The sequence below is a fragment of the Panthera tigris genome, chromosome E1 (genome assembly GCF_018350195.1).
Source record: "Panthera tigris isolate Pti1 chromosome E1, P.tigris_Pti1_mat1.1, whole genome shotgun sequence".
NCBI classification, from domain to species: Eukaryota; Metazoa; Chordata; class Mammalia; order Carnivora; family Felidae; genus Panthera; species Panthera tigris.
This window is the reverse complement of record NC_056673.1, coordinates 43,805,676-43,826,649: the sequence shown is the minus strand read 5'-3', so window position 1 is coordinate 43,826,649 and position 20,974 is coordinate 43,805,676. Positions and strand designations below refer to the sequence as shown.

Genomic DNA, 20,974 nt, shown 5'->3' with positions numbered 1-20,974 from the left:
AGAGCCCAGGTGCACGTGTGTGCACAGGTATGTGCGAGGGCCCAGTACCGGGCCCACACATGCGTGTGGAAGTACGTGTGTGTATATGCATGTGTATCCGAGGGCCCTGTATGGACGTGTGCGCATATCTTCACGCGTGTTCAGGTGTGTGTGTGTGCACATGTGCAGCATCCTGTGGCCCTCTGGGGGAGGGGGGCTGCCAGCTCTGGGCACCTCTGACAGGTGGCGGCTTGGTCCGGCCACCTGGCTTCAACCCAGTCTCTGGGAAGCAGACTGGCAAAGTGAGGCAGAGCCCACAGCTAAAAGGAGACGTTGGCTCTGGGGTCAAGGCGGGAGCAGAGGCCCGTGGGCCACCAGAGGAGCAGCACTTACAAGATTTCTGGGGCCCAGGCTCAGCCCCTGACCCGTATGGTTTGTGCTCACCGCAGGCCCTAGGTAGATCGTATTATTCTCCTCATTGTCTAGACAGCGTGTCCTCTGAATGCTTGCCTCTGCCGGGTCGGGCCGTGAGGACAGAGTCCGACTTGCCCTTCCCTGAGTCCAGTTCAGACCTGGATGGAGGGTGGGGCCTCCCCCCCTCAGACCCTCCCCTTGAGAATCTTCCTCTTGGAGGTAGGCATAGGCCCTGCCATGGGGACACCCACTGTGCAGGCCCCTCCCTGACCACAAATTCCTGGGAGACAGGTCCTTTGTCCCCTCCTCTGGGGGCGAGGGGGCCGAGAGCCCTCCCCACCAGGCCTGGTGCAGGGATGTAGCCCACCCCTGGGAGGCCCAGTGACGCAGGGCAGCAGTGGGGAGGCTGCTTGGGCTGGGGGTGAGCCAGGGCCTGCGGAGGCCCCTCTGTCCGGGCCAGATGGCTGCCGGCTCCAGTGGGAGGAGCTGCCAGCTCGGCCAGTCAGTGTCCTGGCCCAGACTCCACGCTCTGCCCTTGTCCGGCTCGGGCCTTCAGGTGCTGTTTGCGGAGGGGCCAGTGAGGGGGCTTTCTTCTAGATGCCTGTTACCTGCACCCCTGCACACCAGGGCCCAGCCAGCCCCTCAGAGTCCCATCGCCACACTGACCAAGGCCCTGCAGGAGCCCAGGGAGGTGGCCTGCACAGTGGGGCCTTCTCCACCGTGTCCCCTTTTCCTCCATAGTTCATGCTGGATCAGCCCCTCATTCATTCGTTCGTTCATTTGTTCACTCATTCATTCATCCACTCCTCCAACAAACAAATCAAGCACCTAACGACATACCATCCCTGTTCTGGGCTCTGGAACCACCTGGATGAACAAGACAGAGTGGTCCCTGCTCTCATGAAGCTGATGCTGGACTGGGGAAGATGAGAAAACTAGTAAGCAGGTGTAGGGGAGAGTGACTGAGACGGGGCTTTCTTTAGAAAAGGTCTTCAAAGAAGGTCTCCCTGTGTGTGTGGGGGGGGGCATTTGAAATGGGACTGGAAGAAGAAGGAGCCAGCCAGTCCCAATCCTGGGGGTGGGAGGAGCAGGAAGTTCCAGGTGGGGGAACCCTACTGGGGGAGGATGGGTGTGGGGGGGTCTGGTGTGCACTCCTTGACCCGAGGAGGTAGGGGCAGGGGTGCAGGGTGTGGAGGGCTTGGGGGGGAAGTTGGGGCCAGAACTCAAAGGCTTGTGGGCATTGGATTTAGGAGAGTAATAGAAACAGAATGAACATTCATAAAGCATTATGTCAGTCACCTGACATAAGCCAACTATTTCAACCTCCCCCAAATCCTATGATAAGTAGAGTTGTTATTATTATCCCATTTCACAGATGTGGAAACCATGCCCCTAAGAGATTAAATCACTTGCTCAGTGACACGCTGTGGGTCAGTAGCAGAGTTGGAATTTCTGGGGGGACAGCTGGTTCAAGAACCCTAACCGTTGGACCACACTGCCTCTGTGGATACGATTCCCTCACCTCCAACATAGACTCCTCCAGGAGGCCTTCCTGACCCCCGGGTTTGTTTCCTCTGCTTAAGCAACATATAACCGCACCATCCAGCCTAAAAAACCACGGGGGTACTCAAGAGGTCATCTTGTTTATGCCCCTGCCTCCAGGCAGATATGGTATTATAAGTCCCATCTTGAAGATGAGACTGCTGAAGCCAGAAGGGATTGGTCCGTGTCCAGAGTCGGTGAGGGAAGTATGGGAACCAGGGGTGTGGTCGAGGAGCAGTAATGGTTCAGTTGGACCCGAGCATGAGGAAAAGATAGGTGATGAGGGATGGGACCTGTCCACCAAGCTGAGGAGCCGGGGCTCTGGCGTGGAGGGTGGGCAGTGGGGGAGAGGGGAAGTCACTGCCCAGTAAGCCCTGGGAGCAAATCCTGGGCTTGCCGAGTAACTTCGTGTGAGTCCTGTGCCCTCTCTGAGCCTGTTTCCCACTCTGCACGATTTGGGGTTGGCACCTCTCCTAAGAACCCTCCAGGCCTTACATGGACTTACTCTGTGGCCACTGCTTTCTTACAGTCCCAGCAAAAAATGGAGCTCTGCTGGGTAGACACGGAATATCTTTAATGCCCTGATTTCCTTTTGACTGCGTGTGGCTTTGCTCTGAGGTATTCTGCCGGACCTTCTGGAGGCACGTGTCTCCAGGTGCTGGCTCACAAGGGAGCCTGGGTCAACATGCTCTCCTTTACCTTCAAGCCCTTCCTCTCGTGGAGCCCCGTCCAGGGCAGGCCGGCGTCGTGGGCCTGGGCCTGCGCGTGGCCCGGCTCTGAGGGCGATGGCATCGGTGGCATCAGAGGTATCAGCTCCTCCGAGGCCCCAGGGGAGGCACGAGGAGATTCGTCAGTGTCCAGGCTGGCATCGCTCCAGCCCTTGGAGCTATCGCTGTGGCCGTCCGGACCAGCGGCTTCATCCTCGGGTATGGTGGCAATCTCGGCCGTGTCCTCCTCAAGGTTGGTGTCTGAGTTCCCTGCCAGGTGGCTGGCGGCCCCCTCAAACTTGCTGGCTGTGTGGACGTCTGCCGTATCCTCCCGCTTCTGCGCGGAGCCAGATGAAGGGGCGCCACGCAGCCCGGCCACAGCCTGGGCGGGTGTCTTAGCTCCGCCCTGGCCCGTCCAGAAGAGGGCGAGCTCTTGGCGACAGGCAGCCACGGCCAGGCTGGTGAGCAGGGTGCTGGACACCAGGTACAGCAGGGCGGGCTGGCCCATCTGCATGAGGACCATGGCGACAAAAGTGACCAGCAGGCCCACGGCATAGGCCGCCGTGCAGGCCACAAAGTAGACCTGGCGGGAACGGACTTGCACATCAAAGCGGTGACAGTAGGCCACCAGAAAGCCAGGGACCACAATGTCACCGAAGCCGAGGATGGAGAAGGGCTGGTCACACAAGGTCAAGGCTGAGAAGCTCAGCCAGGGCACTTTGAGCACCATGGGCAGCCTCTCGCGGCTCACGGCATCTACCGGGCCCGCCGCCACCCCCACCATGATGCTCTCGCCGGTCCTGGTGAGGAGGGGCGTGACGAAGACAAAGAAGACATCGAAGGCCAGCAGGGCCAGCAGGAAAGAGGCACAGCTCCTGAGCGTGGACAGCCGCACGCGCCGCAGGACCAAAAGGCAGTAGGCCACGCCCAGCGCGTCCTGCAGGAGCCACGCCCAGCTGTCCTCGTTCCGGTGGGCGATCCAGAGGACGGTCACCGCTGCGCACAGGCCGCCCAGCAGCAGCAGGGGCAGCTGCAGGCAGGCGCGGTGGCCAGGCAGGGGCCAGCGGTATTGCTGCAGGGGCAGGTGGCGCACCAGGGGGGCCAGGCAGCTGTAGAGGCCGGTGCCCGCCCCCAGGCCGAAGACGGCGATCATGACGTAGACAAAGCTGTCGTAGAAGAAGTAGAGGAGCAGCATGATGGAGCAGGACAGGGTGACCACCGCGCCCGTCATGGCCGGCGTGAAGTCCACCGGCGCGCCCTCGTCTTCCTCCTCCTGTCCCCGCGGGGCGGCCACTGCTTCCTGCCGGTGGTGACCGCCGGGCCCCCCTCCCCCCCGGGCCCCGCGCCGCTGCAGCCGGTCAGCCTCGGTCAGGCCGGCCCAGTAGCCGCCAGCGGCCACGGTGCCCACGGCCAGGATGAAGGTGATCACCATGTTGTAGTCGAGGACGGGCTCCGGGGGCGCGTACAGGGCCACGCGGACCTCGGCGCTGCCGTGGGTGTGGCGGAGGATGTCGAGCATGTCGTTGTAGCGGAGCACGGCCACGGGGATGGTGAGGCCGGGCAGGGGCTGGTGGGGGTCCTGGGGCGCCGGGGTGGTGTCTGAACACTGCTGGCCGCCGACCCGGCTCACGATGAGCAGCCCGCGGGCGCCTTGGCCCTGAGCCAGCCGGCCCTTGGCGTAGAAGCTGCAGTTGCCCCTCATGACCATGGCGGTGGTGTGGCGGAGGGGCCGCCGGCGGGGGGCGCCGGGCCGGACCTGGCGGGAGGAGTCCTTGCCCGGGCACCAGGGTGCCGTGGTACCATCGTGCAGGTGCAGGAGTGGGGCGTGGTGCAGGTCCCGGGGCAGGGTGACATAGTCGGAGCTGAACAGGATACAGTAGTCCTTGCTCCAATTTTCTGACACCACGTGGGCCACGCCATACTCCCCTCGGGCGGCGGTGTTGGTGAGGAGGAGGAGGAGGAGGAGGAGGAGGAAGAATCCCAGGAACGCCATCCTCCTCAGCCACCTACTGCTGCATCCCAACGTGGCAGCGGCTCCCAGCGCGGTCCCCTCTCCCAGGGGGTGGGTGTGGCCCTCTGTCATAGAGCAGCCCTGCCTCCTGTCTGGGAAACCAACCCGGGCCCCACCTACCTAATCACAAAGCCGTGCAGCCCAGGCTCAGGGCGGTGCTTTGGAGCACGGGGTCCCTCTCAGGATCCTGTTCCCTGACACTGCCTCCCGCAGAGAGGTCACCTGGGTCCCCACTCTGCTCAGTCCCTGGTGGGTCTGGGTCAGGTAATCTGAAATACGAGGTGGGAGGATGGGATGGAGGATCCCAGACACAAAGTCTGGACCAACTTGGCCCCTCACTGACTGGGTGGCCGGGCAGATGCCTCTTCTCTCTGCACCTGTTTCTTCAGCGGCCAAGAAATGAGGACATTGAGCAGAGAGTTTCTGAAGCTATTGCAGACTTTTATTGAGCAGTTACTAAGTGCCAGATACTTTATCTGTACTCAGCGGGCCTTTGCAAAGAGGTATTACTATATCCGGCCGGCCTGAGGCTGCATGCTGTCCTCCAAAGTCCCTGCCTCTTTGTATTGACACATGACCAGAATTTCATTTCTAGCCTCCCTTGGAGTTAGGAATGGCCATGTGGTCAAGTTCTTGCCAATGGAATTGAGCAGAAATGATGGGAGCCCTTCGGAAGCCTGAACAGAGACCATGAGGCTCCTTGTTTGTCCCTTCCCTTCTCACAAGCCAGCCATGGGCAGGCCATTGACTATGGAGAGGAGGAATTGTCCTAAGGGACAGAAAGAGAGGAAGGAAAGGAACTGGGACCCCGGATGTCTACATGGAACAGTGTGTGGAGGGGGGGACATTCACTGTGAGATACATTACCTTCCTTGGGCCATTGGCTTCTTGTGGATCTCTGTTACAGCAGCTTAAATTTACCTGAACATTCCCATTTCATGGATGAGGAAACCTGAGCTCAGAGAAGCCCACCCCACAGGCCCCAGCCCCCCGCCCTCAGATCCAGCCCCCCTGCTCACACCTCCCTTGTCCAGGGAGCTGCCCGGCTCTGCCCCCGGGTCGGAGGCCTCACCTGCTGCTTGTTCTCATCCTTCAGGCCTTGGCTCCAACGTTATCTCCACCACCATGGCCAGGAGCAAGCAGGCCCGCTTGTTAGCTTTCACTACCACAACTCAAGATTTTGTTTGTGCATTTCCTTGTTTACTTTCTGTCTTTCCCTGGTCGAGTTCCATGAGGACAGGGACCTTATCTATCTTTCTGCTGCTCTCAGATTCTGGAATAGCAAATGATGCTCAGAAAATGTGTGGGATGTGTGAATGAATGACCCTGTTTTTCTTCTCTCTCTCTCTTTTTAAAAATGTTTATTTTTGTGAGAGAGAGAGAGAGAGAGAGCACATGCACGGTGCAGAGAGAGGGTGACAGAGGATCCGAAGCGGGCTCTGTGCTGACAGCAGAGAGCCTGACGTGGGGCTCGAACTCATGAACTGTGAGATCATGACCTGAGCTGAAGTTGGACTCTTAACTTACCGAGCCACCTAGGCGCCCCTATAATTGACCCTGTTTTTCAGTAGAAGGGACCAAGGCGCAGGGCAGTGAAGAGACTTTTCCAAGGTGACACATGGGTGATAGAGACGAGATTGAAATCCAGGCTGTGGGGTGATGGAGCTTCTGGCTACCCCTGCTGTGCTCTGAGCAGTGTGCTCAGGGGACAGTGGTCAGCCCACTTGTCCCAGATGATTGGGACTGGGTAGCAGATGGATTTGCTGAAAAAAAAATCACTTGAAGAGGGGATTCCTTAAAAAGTCACCTCCATACTTTACATTTGGTATTCGGAGGTGACACTTTTGGAAGGTAACGAAGTCATCAGGGTGGAGCCCTCAGGAATGGGATTGGTTTCACGAGAGACACAAGAGAGGTGACGGGAGGATACGGTGTGACGGCAGCTGTCTGCAAACCAGGAACAGCGCTGTCAAGGGGAACCCACTCAGCTGGCACCTTGACCTCACACTTCCCAACCTCCCTGAACCGGGTAAAATTGTGCTTGTTGTTTAAGCCACCCAGTCTATGGTATTTGTTATACGGCCCAAGCTGACTGAGACAAAGTCCAAAATCAAGGTGTCAGCAGGGCCATGCTCCCTCTCAGACTCTGGGTAGGACCCTTTCCTCACCCCTTCCTCATCTGGGTGGTGGCTGGCGATCCATGTTACTCCTATCTCTGCCTCTGGTCACACGGCATTCTCCCTCGTGCTATACTGGGGCCCATCCAATGACTTTATGTTAACGTAATCACATCTGCAAAGACCCTATTTCCCAATAAAGTCGCGTTGGTAGGCCCTGGGGTTTAGAACTCCGACATAACCTTTTGGGGAACACACTTTGACCCATGAAGCACATTTTATTTTAACTTTCACAAGGTTCACAGTCACTGATCTTCTGAAGGCGTCTGCTTTGATTATGGGTCCATCCCCTGGAGTTCCAAGTCGCCTTCCTTGTGAAATCCTTGCTGATGAGACACCGTCCCCAACATCCAGCTTTGGGTTCTCTGGGGGTGGAGGGCAGCCTGAGAGGACCTCGCAAAGTGGTCAGCAACTAGAACCACGTAGACTCTGTCAGGCTCCTCCCACCCAGGTATTTCTTTACATTTGTCTCACCGCCACCTGAGTCGACAGCTGATTGTGTGACTCAGATCGTGTCTTTCAACTGAATTTTCACGAGCGACAACATTTCTCCTTGTTTGTGCCATTCCGTTTCATCCACTGCGACAACATTTAATTCGATTATAAACAGTAATTTCCGTGACAAGGGAACTGTCAGAAATACATTAGGGAACAAAGCCAGTAGACTGGTGAGCGTACCCCAGCTGGTTCGGGGACACGCGGCAGGGCCCAGGGATGGGGGGCGGGGAAGGGAGGCTGCTAGCTTCTCCTTCATGGGCTCCCGTCGCTCAGGGGCAGTTAGGGAAGCAGGAACTCTCTGCACCCCAGCACCCAGGTCCGAGCACGGCAGGGCCAGCCAGCCTCTTTCTGAGGGCTGCAGGCCCCCAGCTCCTGATGTTCAGCTCAGACCCTCGCTCAGGGCTCTGCTCTCCCAACATAGGGGGTCTTGAGTCTCTTAAAAGTCAACGACCAGCACCCCTGGTGACTCTGGTTAAAAACGCAGATGGTAACAAGTTCGGGTGAAGATGCGGAGAAATTGGAAGTCTCTTAACGTTGCTGGTGGAGTGGGAGACGCAGCGGCCTTAGAAAGCGGTTTGGCGGGTCCTCAGTAAACGAAGCGCGTAGAGTTACCATACGACCCAGCAATTCCAGCCCTGGGGTATATAACAACAAGACTGAAAACAGGTATTCAAAACAAACAAACAACCAAACAAACTTGCACGTGAATGTTCATAGCAGGACCATTCACAGCAGCTTGGGATAGGTGGAAAGGACCCAAATGTCCTCCAATGGATAAATGGATAGAGCGAGGTCTCTCTATTATTCAGCCATAAAAAGGAATGAAGTTCTGATACGTGCCGTGATATGGATGGACCTTGGAAACATTATGCTGGGGTGCCTGGGTGGCTCAGTCGGTGAAGCGGCCGACTTTGGCTCAGGTCATGATCTCGCGGTTCGTGGGTTCGAGCCCCGCGTCGGGCTCTGTGCTGACAGCTCAGAGCCTAGAACCTGCTTCGGATTCTGTGTCTCCCTCTCTCTGACCCTTCCCCACTCATGCTCTCTCTCTGGCTCTCAAAAAAATGAATAAATGTTAAAAAAAACTTGTGCTAAGTGAAAGCAACCAGACACAAAAAGAGAAATATTGTATGATTCTACTTTTATGAAATCTCCAGAATACAGAAATCTACAGAGACAGAAAACAGGTTCACGGTGGCAGAGGCTAGGAAGGTGGTATGGGGGGTGACAGCTGAATGGGAATGGGGTTCCCATTGGGGTGATGACAAAGTTCTGTAACGAGACCAGTCTGTGCCCTGATTTGGGGTTCAGAAATGTAGGCTCCTTCCCTTCCCTTGGGCTCCTGGTGCCCTGGGCTTAAAGGATTCTCTTTAGGCTCATTCCCTCTGAGGCTCTTCCTAGGACCTGGCTCACTGAAGTGTCTATCCAATCTCTGCACCCAAAGACCACCCCACCCCCCACCCCCACAGCCCTGGAGTTGTTCTTCTCTGCGGCTGCTTGGTGCCCAGACAGTGGCCTGCACCAATGCCCTGGTAGGTGCCATCACACAAGCTACAGCAGCACCCACCCCCTCCAGATTCCATCCCTTTCCTTGAGGGCATCCTCTGCGTCCGCAGCTTTGCCCCCTCCCTGCTGCTCTTCTTACGGCCTGGGATCTCAAGGTCACAGTCCAGGGTAGGCCAGGGGCAATGTCTCTGCCTTCTGTTTAGAGGACTAGGGGACACCTGGAGCGTTTATCTTCATCCACTTGGGACAGCAAGGGCATAGCGGGCCTTAGCCCGGTGTGGCTGCTCAGGAAGGGTGGGGTAGGTGCCCAGCTCACCTGGCCCACTCACTGCCCTCGCTTCCTGGCCCAGTGCTGTCCTAGCTGCATGTTCTAGAGATAGTGCTCCCTCCTCGACTCCCCCAGTGACGAAGGCAAGAGATAGGAGCACCCACAGGTCTCCCTCCATGTCGTCCCCCACCCTAGCGGGGTGCCGGCTGCATTTTCCCAGTCTCCTCTTGAGGCCCTGAGCATATGGCCCTCACGCTTGCTTCTGTCCCCACCTGCCTTGGCCCAGTGGGCAAGGAGGTTGTGCGGCAGCCATCTTTCCAGGACCCCTTGGAGGGGCAGGGGGAGTGGGTGGCAATCTGGTGGCTGAAGGTGGTCTCTGGAGTTCTCTCCAAAAGATGATCTCACTGATGCTTCCGACACACTTAAAGCTTTGAAAAATACACATGGTGCAGGCCAGTCTTGGGCCCGAGCCTGCCCGGCAGGATCTACAGAGACTGTGGGCTGTCAGAGGTTGGGATAGGAAGCGATGCTCTGGGATAACACAGGGACAGGGAGGCTGGCAGCCTGTGGCCAGCCTGGAGGCCAGGCTGGGTTCGGGAGTGGGCCACCTGATGCCCGTGCTTTGCAGGTGTCAACTCTGACATCTGGCTTTGTGTCTGCATGCTGTTTGTCCACAAATTAAGGACACTGAGGAATTTCCCCAGGGAGGGTATCAGAGGGGCAAAGAACTCCTTCTGCATGTGGGCGGAACATAGTAGAAGCTGGGCGGGGCCAGCCCGGGCTCACATGCCACTGCCCGATGCTCTGGGGCAGGTCTTGTAACCTCTCCGTGCCTCACTTTCCCCATCTGTTAAATGGGGGTAACAGCCCCTGGCTCACAGGGTGGTATGAAGCATAGGGGAGGCCAACAAGTGAGAGGCACCCAGTAGGCACTCAGTCCATGATAACATTGCTGGCGTTGGAATGCAGAAACCAGCTTGGGTTTGGACTGAGGGTGGGTAGTTGAGTTTGAAGTCGGGCCCGATGAAATGATCCTGAGAGATCCTTGAGCTGGAGGCCAGTGAACCCCTTGCACGGACTGAGCAGAGCCTGGGTGGGTGCAGGGAGACCCACAGAAGCTTCTGGTGGCCTGGGCTGCAGTTAAGTATCATTTTAGGGAGTGGAGGGATGGCGGATGTTGGGAAGGTGGGAAGGGCGTGCTGGGAATCAGGATGGATGTACAGAACCCTCACTACTCCCACCCAGCTGAGCTCAGCAGCTGGACATCGGCTGTGGCATCTTTGGGCTGGTCCCTTCCTCACCTGGGACTTATCTCCAGCCAGACCATCTGAAGCCCTGAGGCCTCCTGCTCACCAACCCCCCCACCCCGCCCCTCCCAGAATTGCTCTATCTGTCCTGGCCTCCTGAAGCCCAAGCCCAGTGACTTCAGTCACCTGAGGGCATAGAAAGAACCCTGGACGTGGACCCAGAGGACCTTTGATCTCAGAGGAATCACCAGGCCTCGGTTCCCTTGGCTGTAAAATGGGATGATTCCTGCCTCTGTGAGTCACTTAAAGATTAGACAATAAATATTATAAAGGATTTTGCAGATTGCAAATTTACAAATGCCCACAATTAAGGTATTATTATTTGGATTCTAAAACCCCCTTTCCTCCCTAACGTGTGTTTTTCCCACATCTGCTTCTCTCCCCAGTCCTATCCCAGGGCATCTGACCCAGCAGCAGCAGAAGGACTGAGGAGGCCTGGGGGTGGGGGTGGGGGGGAACTGAGGACCCCAGGGCAGGGGCGGGACCCCCACTCAGAGGCGGAGGAGCAGGAACCAGAAAACCAAAACCCCATGGTGCGTTTTTCCTCCACTGGTGCTCTGTGCCCACGAAGGAGGGTCCCAAGGAGAAATGGGCTCGCGTCGAGTACTTGAGGGGAAGGCCGCCTCTGGGGGCGGTGTGAAGTTCTTCCAGGCTTGAGCAAGGGGCCTGCCCCACAGGGACCCCCACGCTGCAGCTGCCGGCCTCTCCCCCAGTGAAGCCACGTGTGTGTCTGTTGGTCCGTCACACTCCCACTCACCCAGCCCACAAGCTGAACCTCAGGGCACAGTGACCCTCAGAAACCCTATCTGGGGGCCTGCCCTCATCCTGGACCCCCGGGGCCGTGGGCTGGGAAGGGTTAAACTCTGGGCACCTGCTCCAGGCGGCCCCTCCTCCCTTACAGTCTCTGACTGGGAGGCTCCTGAGGCTCATCTGGACCAGGCCTTGCCTGCTCAGGGACCCTGCAGGCAGCTTCTTTGGGGACTATCAGCCTCCTCTTGGAGGTGTCCTCTGCTCTGGGCCTTGCAGTTGTTTGCTGGCCTGCGTCTTGGGGTGCTGAGTGCACAGCAAGAGCTCAGAGGGCACCATCAGCCACCGCAACCAGGAGGCTCAAGCAGGAGAGAGGGTGCTGGCCCAGCTTGGCCCTTCCGGACCTCTAGTCCATGCAACCCCCTGACGATGTCCCCCACTCCTCCCGGGCTCCTCCGTCCTTGGGAAGCGCCCGTCCCCACAGCCTGGCTTGTGCAGGAGAAGCCTTGCTCTCTCACCTCATTGGGTGAAAGGCAGAGTGGAGAAAGGTGCCTCAGTCATGGCCCTGTGACACTCAGCAGGTCCCTCCTGGTAGATGCGTCCTTCTCCAGGGCTTCTCTCTCACCAACCCCCCCTCCGTTGCTCTGGAAGCTGTCACCCTATCTCTGTCCTGCTGCCCTGGTCCCCTCCCAGCGTCCCTGGCTGGAGACCCAGAAGCGAGCCCCAGGCTGGTGGAGAGCCTGTGTGGGGACCCCCTCCCCTGCCCTGATAGTGCAGGCTGTGGCTCCCACACACCGGTCTGTCTGGGCCTTCGGTCCTGGTCTTGCGGCCTGTGTGGCTGTGAGGCTGGGGGAAGTGCAGGGAGATTAGCACCCCCAGGGAGCAGCCTTCCTCCCAGATGGCCCCTTGGATGGGCTGAAGGCGGGTGCGCCCCACTCCGGCTCCCCACGCTTCTGCAACAGGATTACGTTCCAGCCGCCTGCAGCGGTGGCTGTGGTGTGGCCATCGCCCCCTTCCCGCTGCCTCCCTTTCCTGGCCTCATGCCCCCACCTGCTGCCTGTGCCCCCTTCCCTGAGTTGGTTCCGGAAACCTTGTCTCTGGGTCTGTTTCCGGGACAGTGTCAAGGCCTCCCTACCTCTACTTCCTGCTGCCTTGGGGCTGGGACACATTCCTGTCTGGTATCCTTGCCATACTCTTGCTCAAACTGTCTCCGTGGCCCCCGTCCCATCCATGGTGTCCTTGGCCAGCACTGCTCACCCATGGCCCTTCTCTCCCTATGACTCACCCCTTCGAAGAGGCGTCCTTATCGGCTGGGCTCCGCTGACCCGTGCCCCCAGCGGCTCACCTAGCACCCCAGCCTGATGGGTGTGAGTGGTATCAGGTTTCCCAGCCCCACAGTGGCCCCGAAGACTGCAAAGTGGCCTCCGTTTCTCTGCTGCGCCCTTCCCACCCACCCCCGCACAGTCCAGACCTTCACAAATGCTGGTAGAAAAGATAAATATTATTGTTTACAGCAGCCATGCCCTCACAGCTGACACCCTTATCTCCCAAAGCCCTGCTCTAGTGGCCCAGTACCTCTAGACACGGGAGGGTCCAGTGGGGACTGGCTGGTTGCCCCTAGAGTCACTTGTCCTGCTCCAGGACGCTCAGGCAGAGAGAGGCCAAGTGCCCTGCCCCTTCTATCTTTGCTTAGCTAATCACGATGCCCCAGAGGACATCCGGGGGCCACAAACTCCCTGTGACCAGCAGAGAGGCTGTCCCTGGGGCCAGACCACTGAAGCCAGCGGCAGGGGGGCCCTGAGTAGCCTCTGTCCCCTGACGAGGAGACTGGCTTTGACCGGGGCACACCCTGGCTCTTGCTCACCAGCCACGAGGTCACCCTCCCACCCCCGTCTTTCCACAGAGGGGGAGACACCAGGGACAGGAGGTGCAGAAATCAGGGTGCAAGGAGGCTCCAAGGAGGGGGAGCCTGAGTGGCCTGTGGGGCAGTAAAGTTCCAACGGTGCAAGGCAGCAAGGCAGGGCGTTTCTGCTGGAAGTGCCACAGGGCCAGATGAAGTTTCGGTGGCTGGGGAGGATCCTAGTGGCGCGGCAGATTGCCTGATGATGTCACCTGATCTATAATGACATTGCCAGGGCTTCTGCCTTGGTTCCCATCGGTATTAGAAGGCATTGCCAACACCCGGAGGCGCCATGATGGTGGTTGGGATGCTGTCACAAGAGTTTCCCATGATGCCCCTGGCAGCAAGGACAGGCCCCAGGTCTCCAGTGGGCTGACATCTTGTGCTGTGGGAGAAGACACCTTTTGGAGGGACCCGTGTGCTGCTTTGGATTTCCACCTGGCCATTTCTACTCCATTCTGATGTCGCCTCCAGGGGGGCCTGGGGCAAGGGGGAGCCAGAGGCCGTGGGCCCGGCCCAGTCTTTATAGGCTATTTCCCGTCATCTCCTGACCCAGACTGGGTCTGCTCTCATAGGCTGAACTCCCGCTCAGCTGGGGGTTCAGCCAAGGGGGACCCCCCCCCCCAGGATGTCTGTGCCAGATGCTTCTGGGGGCACAGGGTGTGGGGAGGCACTGATCCCCTCCACAGACAGGGCGGCTGGCTGAGCCTGGAGACCGTCTTCCCCTCCCCGGCCCTCGAGCTCAGACAGCCGTGGACGGCTTGATACTGTGGAAGCTGACACGGGTCGGGGAGGTGGGGATGGACATGGCGCGGGCCACGCGGGCGCGGATCGAGTGCTTGTCCTGCCATCGGTGCCACCTCTTCCGGACGGCAGAGCGGACCTGTAGGCACAGAGCGGAGCATGATGTCCGAGCCCGGGTCTTAGGTCCCACCCCTCCCTTCGGGCTGCCACGAGCAGCTGTACGTGTGATGGGTCCACAGGTGCTCGGGACGCAGGTGTGAAATGCACGGGCCACCCGGGAGGTGGTGACATTCACATCGCCAATGTTGTTTATTTGCAGATTTGTTAGAGGAGGGGTGCCCTTTGCTCATCCGCATGAAGGCGTCATACGGCCTTTGACGTGAAGAGTTCCTACCTTCAGCATGCATGCACGCCCTGCCCAAGGGCTCAGCCCTTCCTGGTTTCAACAAGCCTTTTCATAGACTCATTGATGGGGCTGAAGCCTTGGCTGTGCCAAATGCCTATGGGGGCAAAGGAGTGGGCTTGTCACTCCAGGAGCAGAGTGGGCAGGTGGCGGGAACCCTCCTGCGGCTCCCCGCAGCATCCCCATTAGGGACCCAAGGGTGGGGAAGAGATGGCTGGCACGTGGAGGGCAGGAGGGGGCTGCAGACAATCTCGGGTCCCAACAGGCCCCCCTCCGTCCTGAGCTCTGGGACCCCGGCGTCCTTACCTCACTGTTGAGGAAACAGTAGAATACAGACACGAAGAACCCCTGGGGTGGACAGAGAAGGTGGGTCAAGGGCCTGCGGCAGGTGTGGCCCCACCCAACCTCCAGGCCACCACCCCCTTCCTCTCCAGAGCCTCCTGCCCCTCCAGAGCCCTGCCTGGGAGAATCCCCACCGAAGGAGGTCGGGGGACAGCCAGGGCCAGAGCGAGGGGCGGGCGGTGGTACCTGGAAGGATTCCAGGAAGGAGTTGAAGTAGATGAAGACGACCCGGGAGACCTCGTCCTCCCCGGGGTTCACAAAGAACAGCATGTACGTGATGCCCAGGAGGGGAAGCAGCACCAGAGTGGCCTTCACAGCCTTCCTGAGGTGAGGCGGGGTGGGGAGGCCCAGAGTCACAGCCCATCCCGGGACGGGTGGTGAAGAGGGCTGGGCCTGGGGGCAGGGTGCCGGGTTCCCAGGAATGTCTGAGATGGGGAGCCGGGGTTTCGGGAGGGACTGTCAGACCTGTCGGGGGTCGGGGGGAGACCCTGGGTCAGAGGCTGGGCTCTCTGAAGCCCTCAGGATTGGGGGAGGGAGGCGGGCCAGGTTACCTGTACTGAATGGTCTCAGATGTGGTGGACGCCCGGAGTTTGGTCATGAGAATGCGGACGATGTTGAAAAGGAAGATAAAATTGATCTGTAATTTGAGCACACGGTGGGATGGTGTGGGCGTGTGTGTGTGTGTGTGTGTGTGCAAAATGTTGGGGGGAGGGTGGGTGGACGGGGCAGGGCCTCGGCCGTCTCAAGTCTGCTCTTAGTGTCCCTACTTCTCTCCCTCCACCTTCGTTCATGCTTACACATTCCTGGCCCCGTGCCCCCGCCTCTAGGCACAGGGACCCTGTCAGTCCACAGGAGGCACCCTTCTCTCCTGCCCCCCCCCCACCCAGGTTCTTACCAGCAGGACCAAGATCATGGGGCCTTGGTAGATGTAGTCAGTGTACACCCCAGGCCTTTTGCCAAACCAGCACCTAGAAAGCCACAGAGAGAAGGTAAGGGGGGAGGTCATCTGGGTCCGGTTCGGTGGCATGGGGAGGGGCGGTGCTTGGCCAGGGCAGGACTGGGGCCAGAAGCCAGGATCTGGATGCCTCGATTCCAACCCTGGCAGAAGGTCAAGATTCCACCACAGTGCCTCAGTTATTCCATCTGCAGAATGGACACCACGCTATTATGAGATGTAAAGCTGGATACACGCAACGTGGCAGGGAGGGCAATTGTGGACCAGAGCACAGAGCGGCACAGGCAAGGGCTCAGCACACCACTGCTCCCCTCTGTCCCCACTGTGGCTCTGGCACAAGCCCACTAACTAGTGGTTCTCTACCCCTGTCACGCAGTGGTTCCCCAACGGCTAATGACCCCTGAACCTGTTTAATTGCAGCCTCAAGGCAGAGATTCCACAGGCTCCACCTGCTGGAGAGGCAGAACTGCTTTTCATCTTCTTGAATGTCCCTCCAGAAATCTTTTGGGGGGTGGGGGATGGGGCACATGAGAAGTCCCATGTCCTTGTGCAGAGACAACGGCCCCCAGGGTATACAGACCCACGGTGCCTGGATCTCATGATGCTTCCATAAACCAGACGCTGAGATTTTTATGTGAAACCTCTTGACCTTTTAAAGGTTTGAAACAAACTCAAGGTTTCGAAAGACACCAGGGAGACCAAATGCAAGCCGTCTGGGGCCAGGTCTAGACCTTAACCCCAGGATCTACAAATTCTTTCCGGCGTCTCACCCCTGGATCCCTTCTGCTGCAGTGTCAGCATCTTACCACTAGATGGCGCTCCAGAGCCACTCAGACCGACTTTCTTAAGCCAGGCGTCTTTTCCTCCAAGACGCAGACTCACACACACTGGGTCTTCCTGTCCTCGCCTGTAATCACTTGCCCACCTGCAGGCACAGGCACCATCGCCCAAGGTTTAAGATGCCCTTGCGCCGGACCCCAACATCCAGAGCGTTACTGCCAGGCCCCCCAGCGGTGTCTGCAACTGGCCGCTCTCCCAGCCCAGGCCCCCACCCTGCCCGCTGTGCCAACGAAGGGAGAGCCCGCCGGGCGGAGTCAGGAAGGATCAGCCTGGTAAATATGAGTATCATTTTCCATCTCCTTGTCCAGCCCAGTGAGGTTGTGGGCAGCCCCCTTCCCTCTAGGAGGGCGGAAGGGGGACTTGTCATTGTGATGGAGATCAGCTGGAACCCCACTCAGACAATGGGCCCCTGAGAACGCTTTGGCATGGAAGGTGCTGGCACCTCCCAGGCTGTCTATAACCATATTTTCTGCCTCTCTCTCTCAGTGATTCTCAATCTTAGCCCCTAAAATTCCTGGTGCTCACACTCCAGACCACCACTAGATGTAAGCGTTCCACCTTTGGGAGGTCAAGCCTGGGCGTTCAGACTTTTTAAAGCTTCCTGGATGATTCCAACATGAGCCAAGGCTGAGAATCACTGCAGCAGAAGTCTAATTTTCAGGGGCAATTGGGAACACCCGAGACCAAAGTCATCTCAGGATGTCAGAGCTGGAGGCTGGAAGGACCCTATGAGATCATCAAGATTAATTTCTACAAAACCCATGGAATCTTTTGTAAAACAAGTCTTAATATTTTTAGTGCCAGACATTATTCTAAATGCTTCCATATACAGGAACTCGTGTCATCCCCACAAAAACCCTTTGCGGGAGGCACTGTTGTTAGGATGCCCATTTTACAAATGAGGAAACTGAGGCACACTGGAATAACTAGCCCAAGGTCATATAACTACTTAATGACGGGTCCATGATTCAGAACCTGGGCACTCTGACTCCAGAGACTTCCAGGAACACTTATGCTGTTCTATATGGCATGAAATCGCAAGACGGATACAGGAGCCTGAATCTACCCATCCAGCCTCACCTAGAGCACAGCACTGCTAGGGATCCTCGGACTGAGTCCAGCCCCCAGCACTCTCCCTGTATGGACGAATAATGACCCTGACTGGGCAGGTGATGTGGCCGAAGGTCCTCGGGGAATGTCAGGCAGAGCTGGGCCAGGAGCCTGGACCTCGGGGCTCAGGGGGCCCTGAGGGCAGCGAAGGGCAGGAGGTGACTCACTTCTCATTGTCGTAGTACAGCTTCCCAATGGCCCAGGCCACGATGATGGGGAAAGGCACACCTGGGGAGAGACTGGCTGTCACAGAGCCCATCGGTGGGGTCTGGAGGACGCAGGGCTGGAGGACCCCAGGGCAGCCCAGGGTCTAGAAGTGGGCAGGGGTTCCCCAGGGTCGAGCTCATACTCACTTGCCCAGCATGCCTCCTTCAGGGTGTTCCTGCTGCCCCCCATCCCCAAATGGTGCTCACCCCACCACCCTGACCTGGCTCTGGTCTCCCAGCTCCCCCCTGCCCCAGCCAGCTGGCCAGATCTGGGTGAGGAGCGGGGAGCCCGGCTGGGGCAGGGGGCCTGTGCGCTCACCCCAGCCGATGCAGATGAACATCCACTTGCGCAGCCGGTCGGTGGAGTAGGTGAGCACGATGGCCGTGTGCAGGTAGCAGCCCTCCCCGAACATCCAGAAGAAGTTGGTCACGTGGAAGTAGTTGTAGGCGGCTGTCACCAACCTGCACCAGCCCTGCCGCCCCACCCCCACCCAGAGATGACACTGAGATGGGGGACAGGGGTGTGGCAGCGGCGGCACCCCACCCTGGGCTTGGCGCCTCCTATCGGCCAAATTCAACCCCTGCCCAGGGAACCGCTCCTGTTTTACTGGGCCCCTTTCCCACCAGGGCAGTCCCACCCAGACCCTTCCCCTGACCGTGGGCCTGCCCCCCCAGGACACACCACATTGCTCTGGTGGACTTCGGGGCTCATGGTGAGCTGGACCACAAACCACGTGGCATTGCGCAGGATGAAGGCCGAGACGAGGTTCCAATGGATGATGTTTCGCAGGCACCGGATGCTCCTGGGGGGCAGCAGGGGAGGGGGGGGGTGACGGGAACCAGGGGAGGAAAGGAGACATGAAGGACAGGCCGCCAGCGTCACTCCAGCCCAGGCGTATGGATGGGGAAAGCGAGGGCAGGGCTGACCGGCTGTGTCATACCAGGAGGTGGCGGCAGGGGCCCTCCGGATGCCCCCAGGGCCCTTCCGACCTGAGACCCACCCAGACCTAAGCTTGGTGGCGGAGCTGGCCGCACTGCCAGTGCTCCAGGGACCCGGGGCTGCTGAAGGGGGTGCCTCCCATGGCCCCCTCCCCTCCCCACAGCTCCCGGGTCAGAAAACACAAAACATAAGAGGTTTCCAGTGGGATGACTCCCTCTGAGCCTTCAGGCCTGATGCTCAGCTCCTGCTCCTGCCCCCATTCCTGGCACAGACCTGCCTGGCATTGCCACCTGCGTCCTTGGCAGTAGTTCTGGACCCAGGCAAGTCCAAGCTCAAAGGCCTCCCAAATGGGTGCATCTTGGCAAGGGTGTGGGTGGCCTAAGGTGAGCTCCGTAGCAGTTACTGGGCTGGGGGGGCAGAAATGACCCTGCCAGAGGCTCCAAGAGACCTGGGGCTCCCGTATCTGTCACCACCTCCCACCGAGGTGAGGGGGCAGGGCGCCCAGTGCTCCCTGCCCAGTGCCGGCCCTCCGGCATCTTACTTCTGTACCCTGCTCAGGGCCTGGGGCTAGCACTGAGTCTTTCTCACCTGAGCCGCAGAAAGAGGACAAAGGCCACCAGGAGGGCCACCAGAGAGACGCAGTGGCCCAGGTAGTTGATGATGACAGCGACATGGTAGTGTACCTTGCTTTTCTTCTGAGGTAGGAGAGAGGGACAGACGTGAGGCTCCCACATAGCTGCACCCCTGCACCCACTGGACACGTGAGGATAGCCCCCTTAGGTGGCCGAGACGGGGTCGATAATGATAATAGTTATTCCCCTTCCTGAGCCCTGACTATGGTCAAGCATGGCCCTGGAGCAGGGCCATCCAGTTTGAGACCGTGTCTGTCTATCTGTCCCTGAATCCCATGCTCTGCCCACTGCTCTGTGCTATTAGACAAATCCCAGCTAACTCGGGTCTCCACATCACACAGGGTTCCCTGCTCCATGTAAATGAAGATGTGTGCACAGCCCTCACGGTTCCATTCTGTCCGATCCCCAGGTGACCCTCCTGGGCACGGACACCAACCCTCTGGGACTTTTTTCCTCATCCATTTCTTTTTTTAAAAAAGTTTATTAGGTTTATTTATTAGAGAGAGAGAGAGAGAGCACAAGCAGGGGAGGGGCAGAGAGAAGGAGAGACAGAATCTCAAGCAGGCCCTGCACCATCAGCACAGAGATCCACGTGGGGCTTGAACTCATGAACTGTGAGATCAAGAGACAGACACTTTCACTGACTGAGCCACCCAGGCGCCCCTCCTCCACTTCTAAGTTGAGCCATCATCTCTTTGATTATCCAGAATCCCTCCTCGCGGAGGGAACCTGCCCCTAGTGGGCACGGAAGGAAGGGCAGTTGCATCCACAGAATCATTACAGACCATAAGAACTCTCTTGGCTCCATAACGCATTTTCCAGGTCCTACCCCTGGTCCAGGGGGTCTGCTGGGAATGAACGGGACCCCTTCCCGGGATTATAATGAAGCCCCCCCCACCCCCCGCCTCAGTGTTACCACTTCATTCACTGCATAAAATAAAGGAAGGTGAGAAGTGCTGTGGTCTCTTCTTTCCGGAGTAAGTAAGCTCCCTGAAGCATGAAGCCTTTTCACGTCCAGAGTGTTTTCGTATCTCTTGTCTCCTCAACCCGTTAAGGCCACCATGTAGAGGAGCTGGGAGTCTATACCTTATTTTGCAGAAAAACAGGCCTAGAAGTGTGTTGACTCATTCAAGGTCCCTCAGCCTCAAACCATCTCTTAACCAGCACGTGCAGACTGGCAAGGTGCTGAGACTGCAGATGTGGCCCCCACCCCATAATGGGGGACTGGTGGTCCCCATTGCCCAGCTCTATGCAGATTCTGCCCCCCAAGAGCAAAGCCCCTCTTCACCCTTTCCTGGGTCCCGAGAGGGGGACACGGTAGAGCTCCATAACTGTGTGAAGGAAGGACAAATTTTGTTGAAAAGCAACCGGCTTTGCAAAGTGTGGGGGTGTGAGGGGGTCCCTGTTAGCACCTCCCTCCCCTCCCCTTCTTGGGTCCTGGGGTGGGGCCAGGCCATGAGTAAGTTCACAAAGGTCACGTTCGACCTTTTAGAGCCACTGAAGAGCTCCTGGCTCTCCACAGACCTTCCTGTTGGAATTCCAGAATCCATGGGCATCAGAGCTGGTCCTAAGGGATCAAGTCCAGCCCTACTCACTTTCCAGATGAGGAAACTGAGGCCCAAACTCACTCACCCAAGAACAAAGGATGTACCTCTGCAGCCGGCCACCTAGCAGGCACCCGAGAAGAGGCCGAGCCCTCCCTCCCCTGCTCTTCCCAGGGCCCACCACACCCCTCCTGAAGGCACGTCC

The 20,974-nt window shown here is 58.4% G+C and overlaps 2 protein-coding genes and 1 long non-coding RNA gene across 3 annotated transcripts; 1 reads left to right on the top strand and 2 right to left on the bottom strand.

Moving 5' to 3' along the window:
- Positions 1–2,492: 2,492 nt before the first annotated feature.
- Positions 2,493–4,724, bottom strand: SPPL2C (signal peptide peptidase like 2C). The gene has a single exon (XM_042966301.1). It carries the CDS (start codon positions 4,633–4,635, stop codon positions 2,599–2,601), a length of 2,037 nt encoding a protein of 678 aa, XP_042822235.1. The 5' UTR covers positions 4,636–4,724; the 3' UTR covers positions 2,493–2,598.
- Positions 4,725–4,801: 77 nt separating this feature from the next.
- On the top strand, positions 4,802–5,844 carry LOC122233708. The gene is made up of 2 exons (XR_006211379.1): positions 4,802–4,917; positions 5,750–5,844. It is a non-coding gene; the product is annotated as an uncharacterized LOC122233708 (long non-coding RNA).
- Positions 5,845–13,697: 7,853 nt separating this feature from the next.
- On the bottom strand, positions 13,698–19,549 carry LOC102962839 (corticotropin-releasing factor receptor 1). Its single transcript, XM_015540298.2, has 9 exons — positions 19,182–19,549; positions 18,336–18,456; positions 17,973–18,126; positions 17,615–17,675; positions 15,438–15,510; positions 15,094–15,179; positions 14,729–14,864; positions 14,507–14,548; positions 13,698–13,936 (listed from the first exon to the last, which is right to left on the bottom strand). Exons 1-9 carry the CDS (start codon positions 19,325–19,327, stop codon positions 13,796–13,798), a joined length of 960 nt encoding a protein of 319 aa, XP_015395784.2. The 5' UTR covers positions 19,328–19,549; the 3' UTR covers positions 13,698–13,795.
- Between the last annotated feature and the right edge of the window lie 1,425 nt (positions 19,550–20,974).

Excerpts from the sequence above, each read along its gene's own strand:
- SPPL2C (XM_042966301.1), bottom strand. The coding sequence starts at position 4,635 with ATGGCGTTCCTGGGATTCTTCCTCCTCCTCCTCCTCCTCCTCCTCCTC.
- LOC102962839 (XM_015540298.2), bottom strand. The coding sequence starts at position 19,327 with ATGTGGGAGCCTCACGTCTGTCCCTCTCTCCTACCTCAGAAGAAAAGC. Across the intron at positions 18,457-19,181 it reads GTCCTCTTTCTGCGGCTCAG|GAGCATCCGGTGCCTGCGAA; the intron begins GTGAGAAAGACT and ends GCTGCCCCCCAG. Across the intron at positions 14,865-15,093 it reads TCTGAGACCATTCAGTACAG|GAAGGCTGTGAAGGCCACTC; the intron begins GTAACCTGGCCC and ends GCCTCACCTCAG.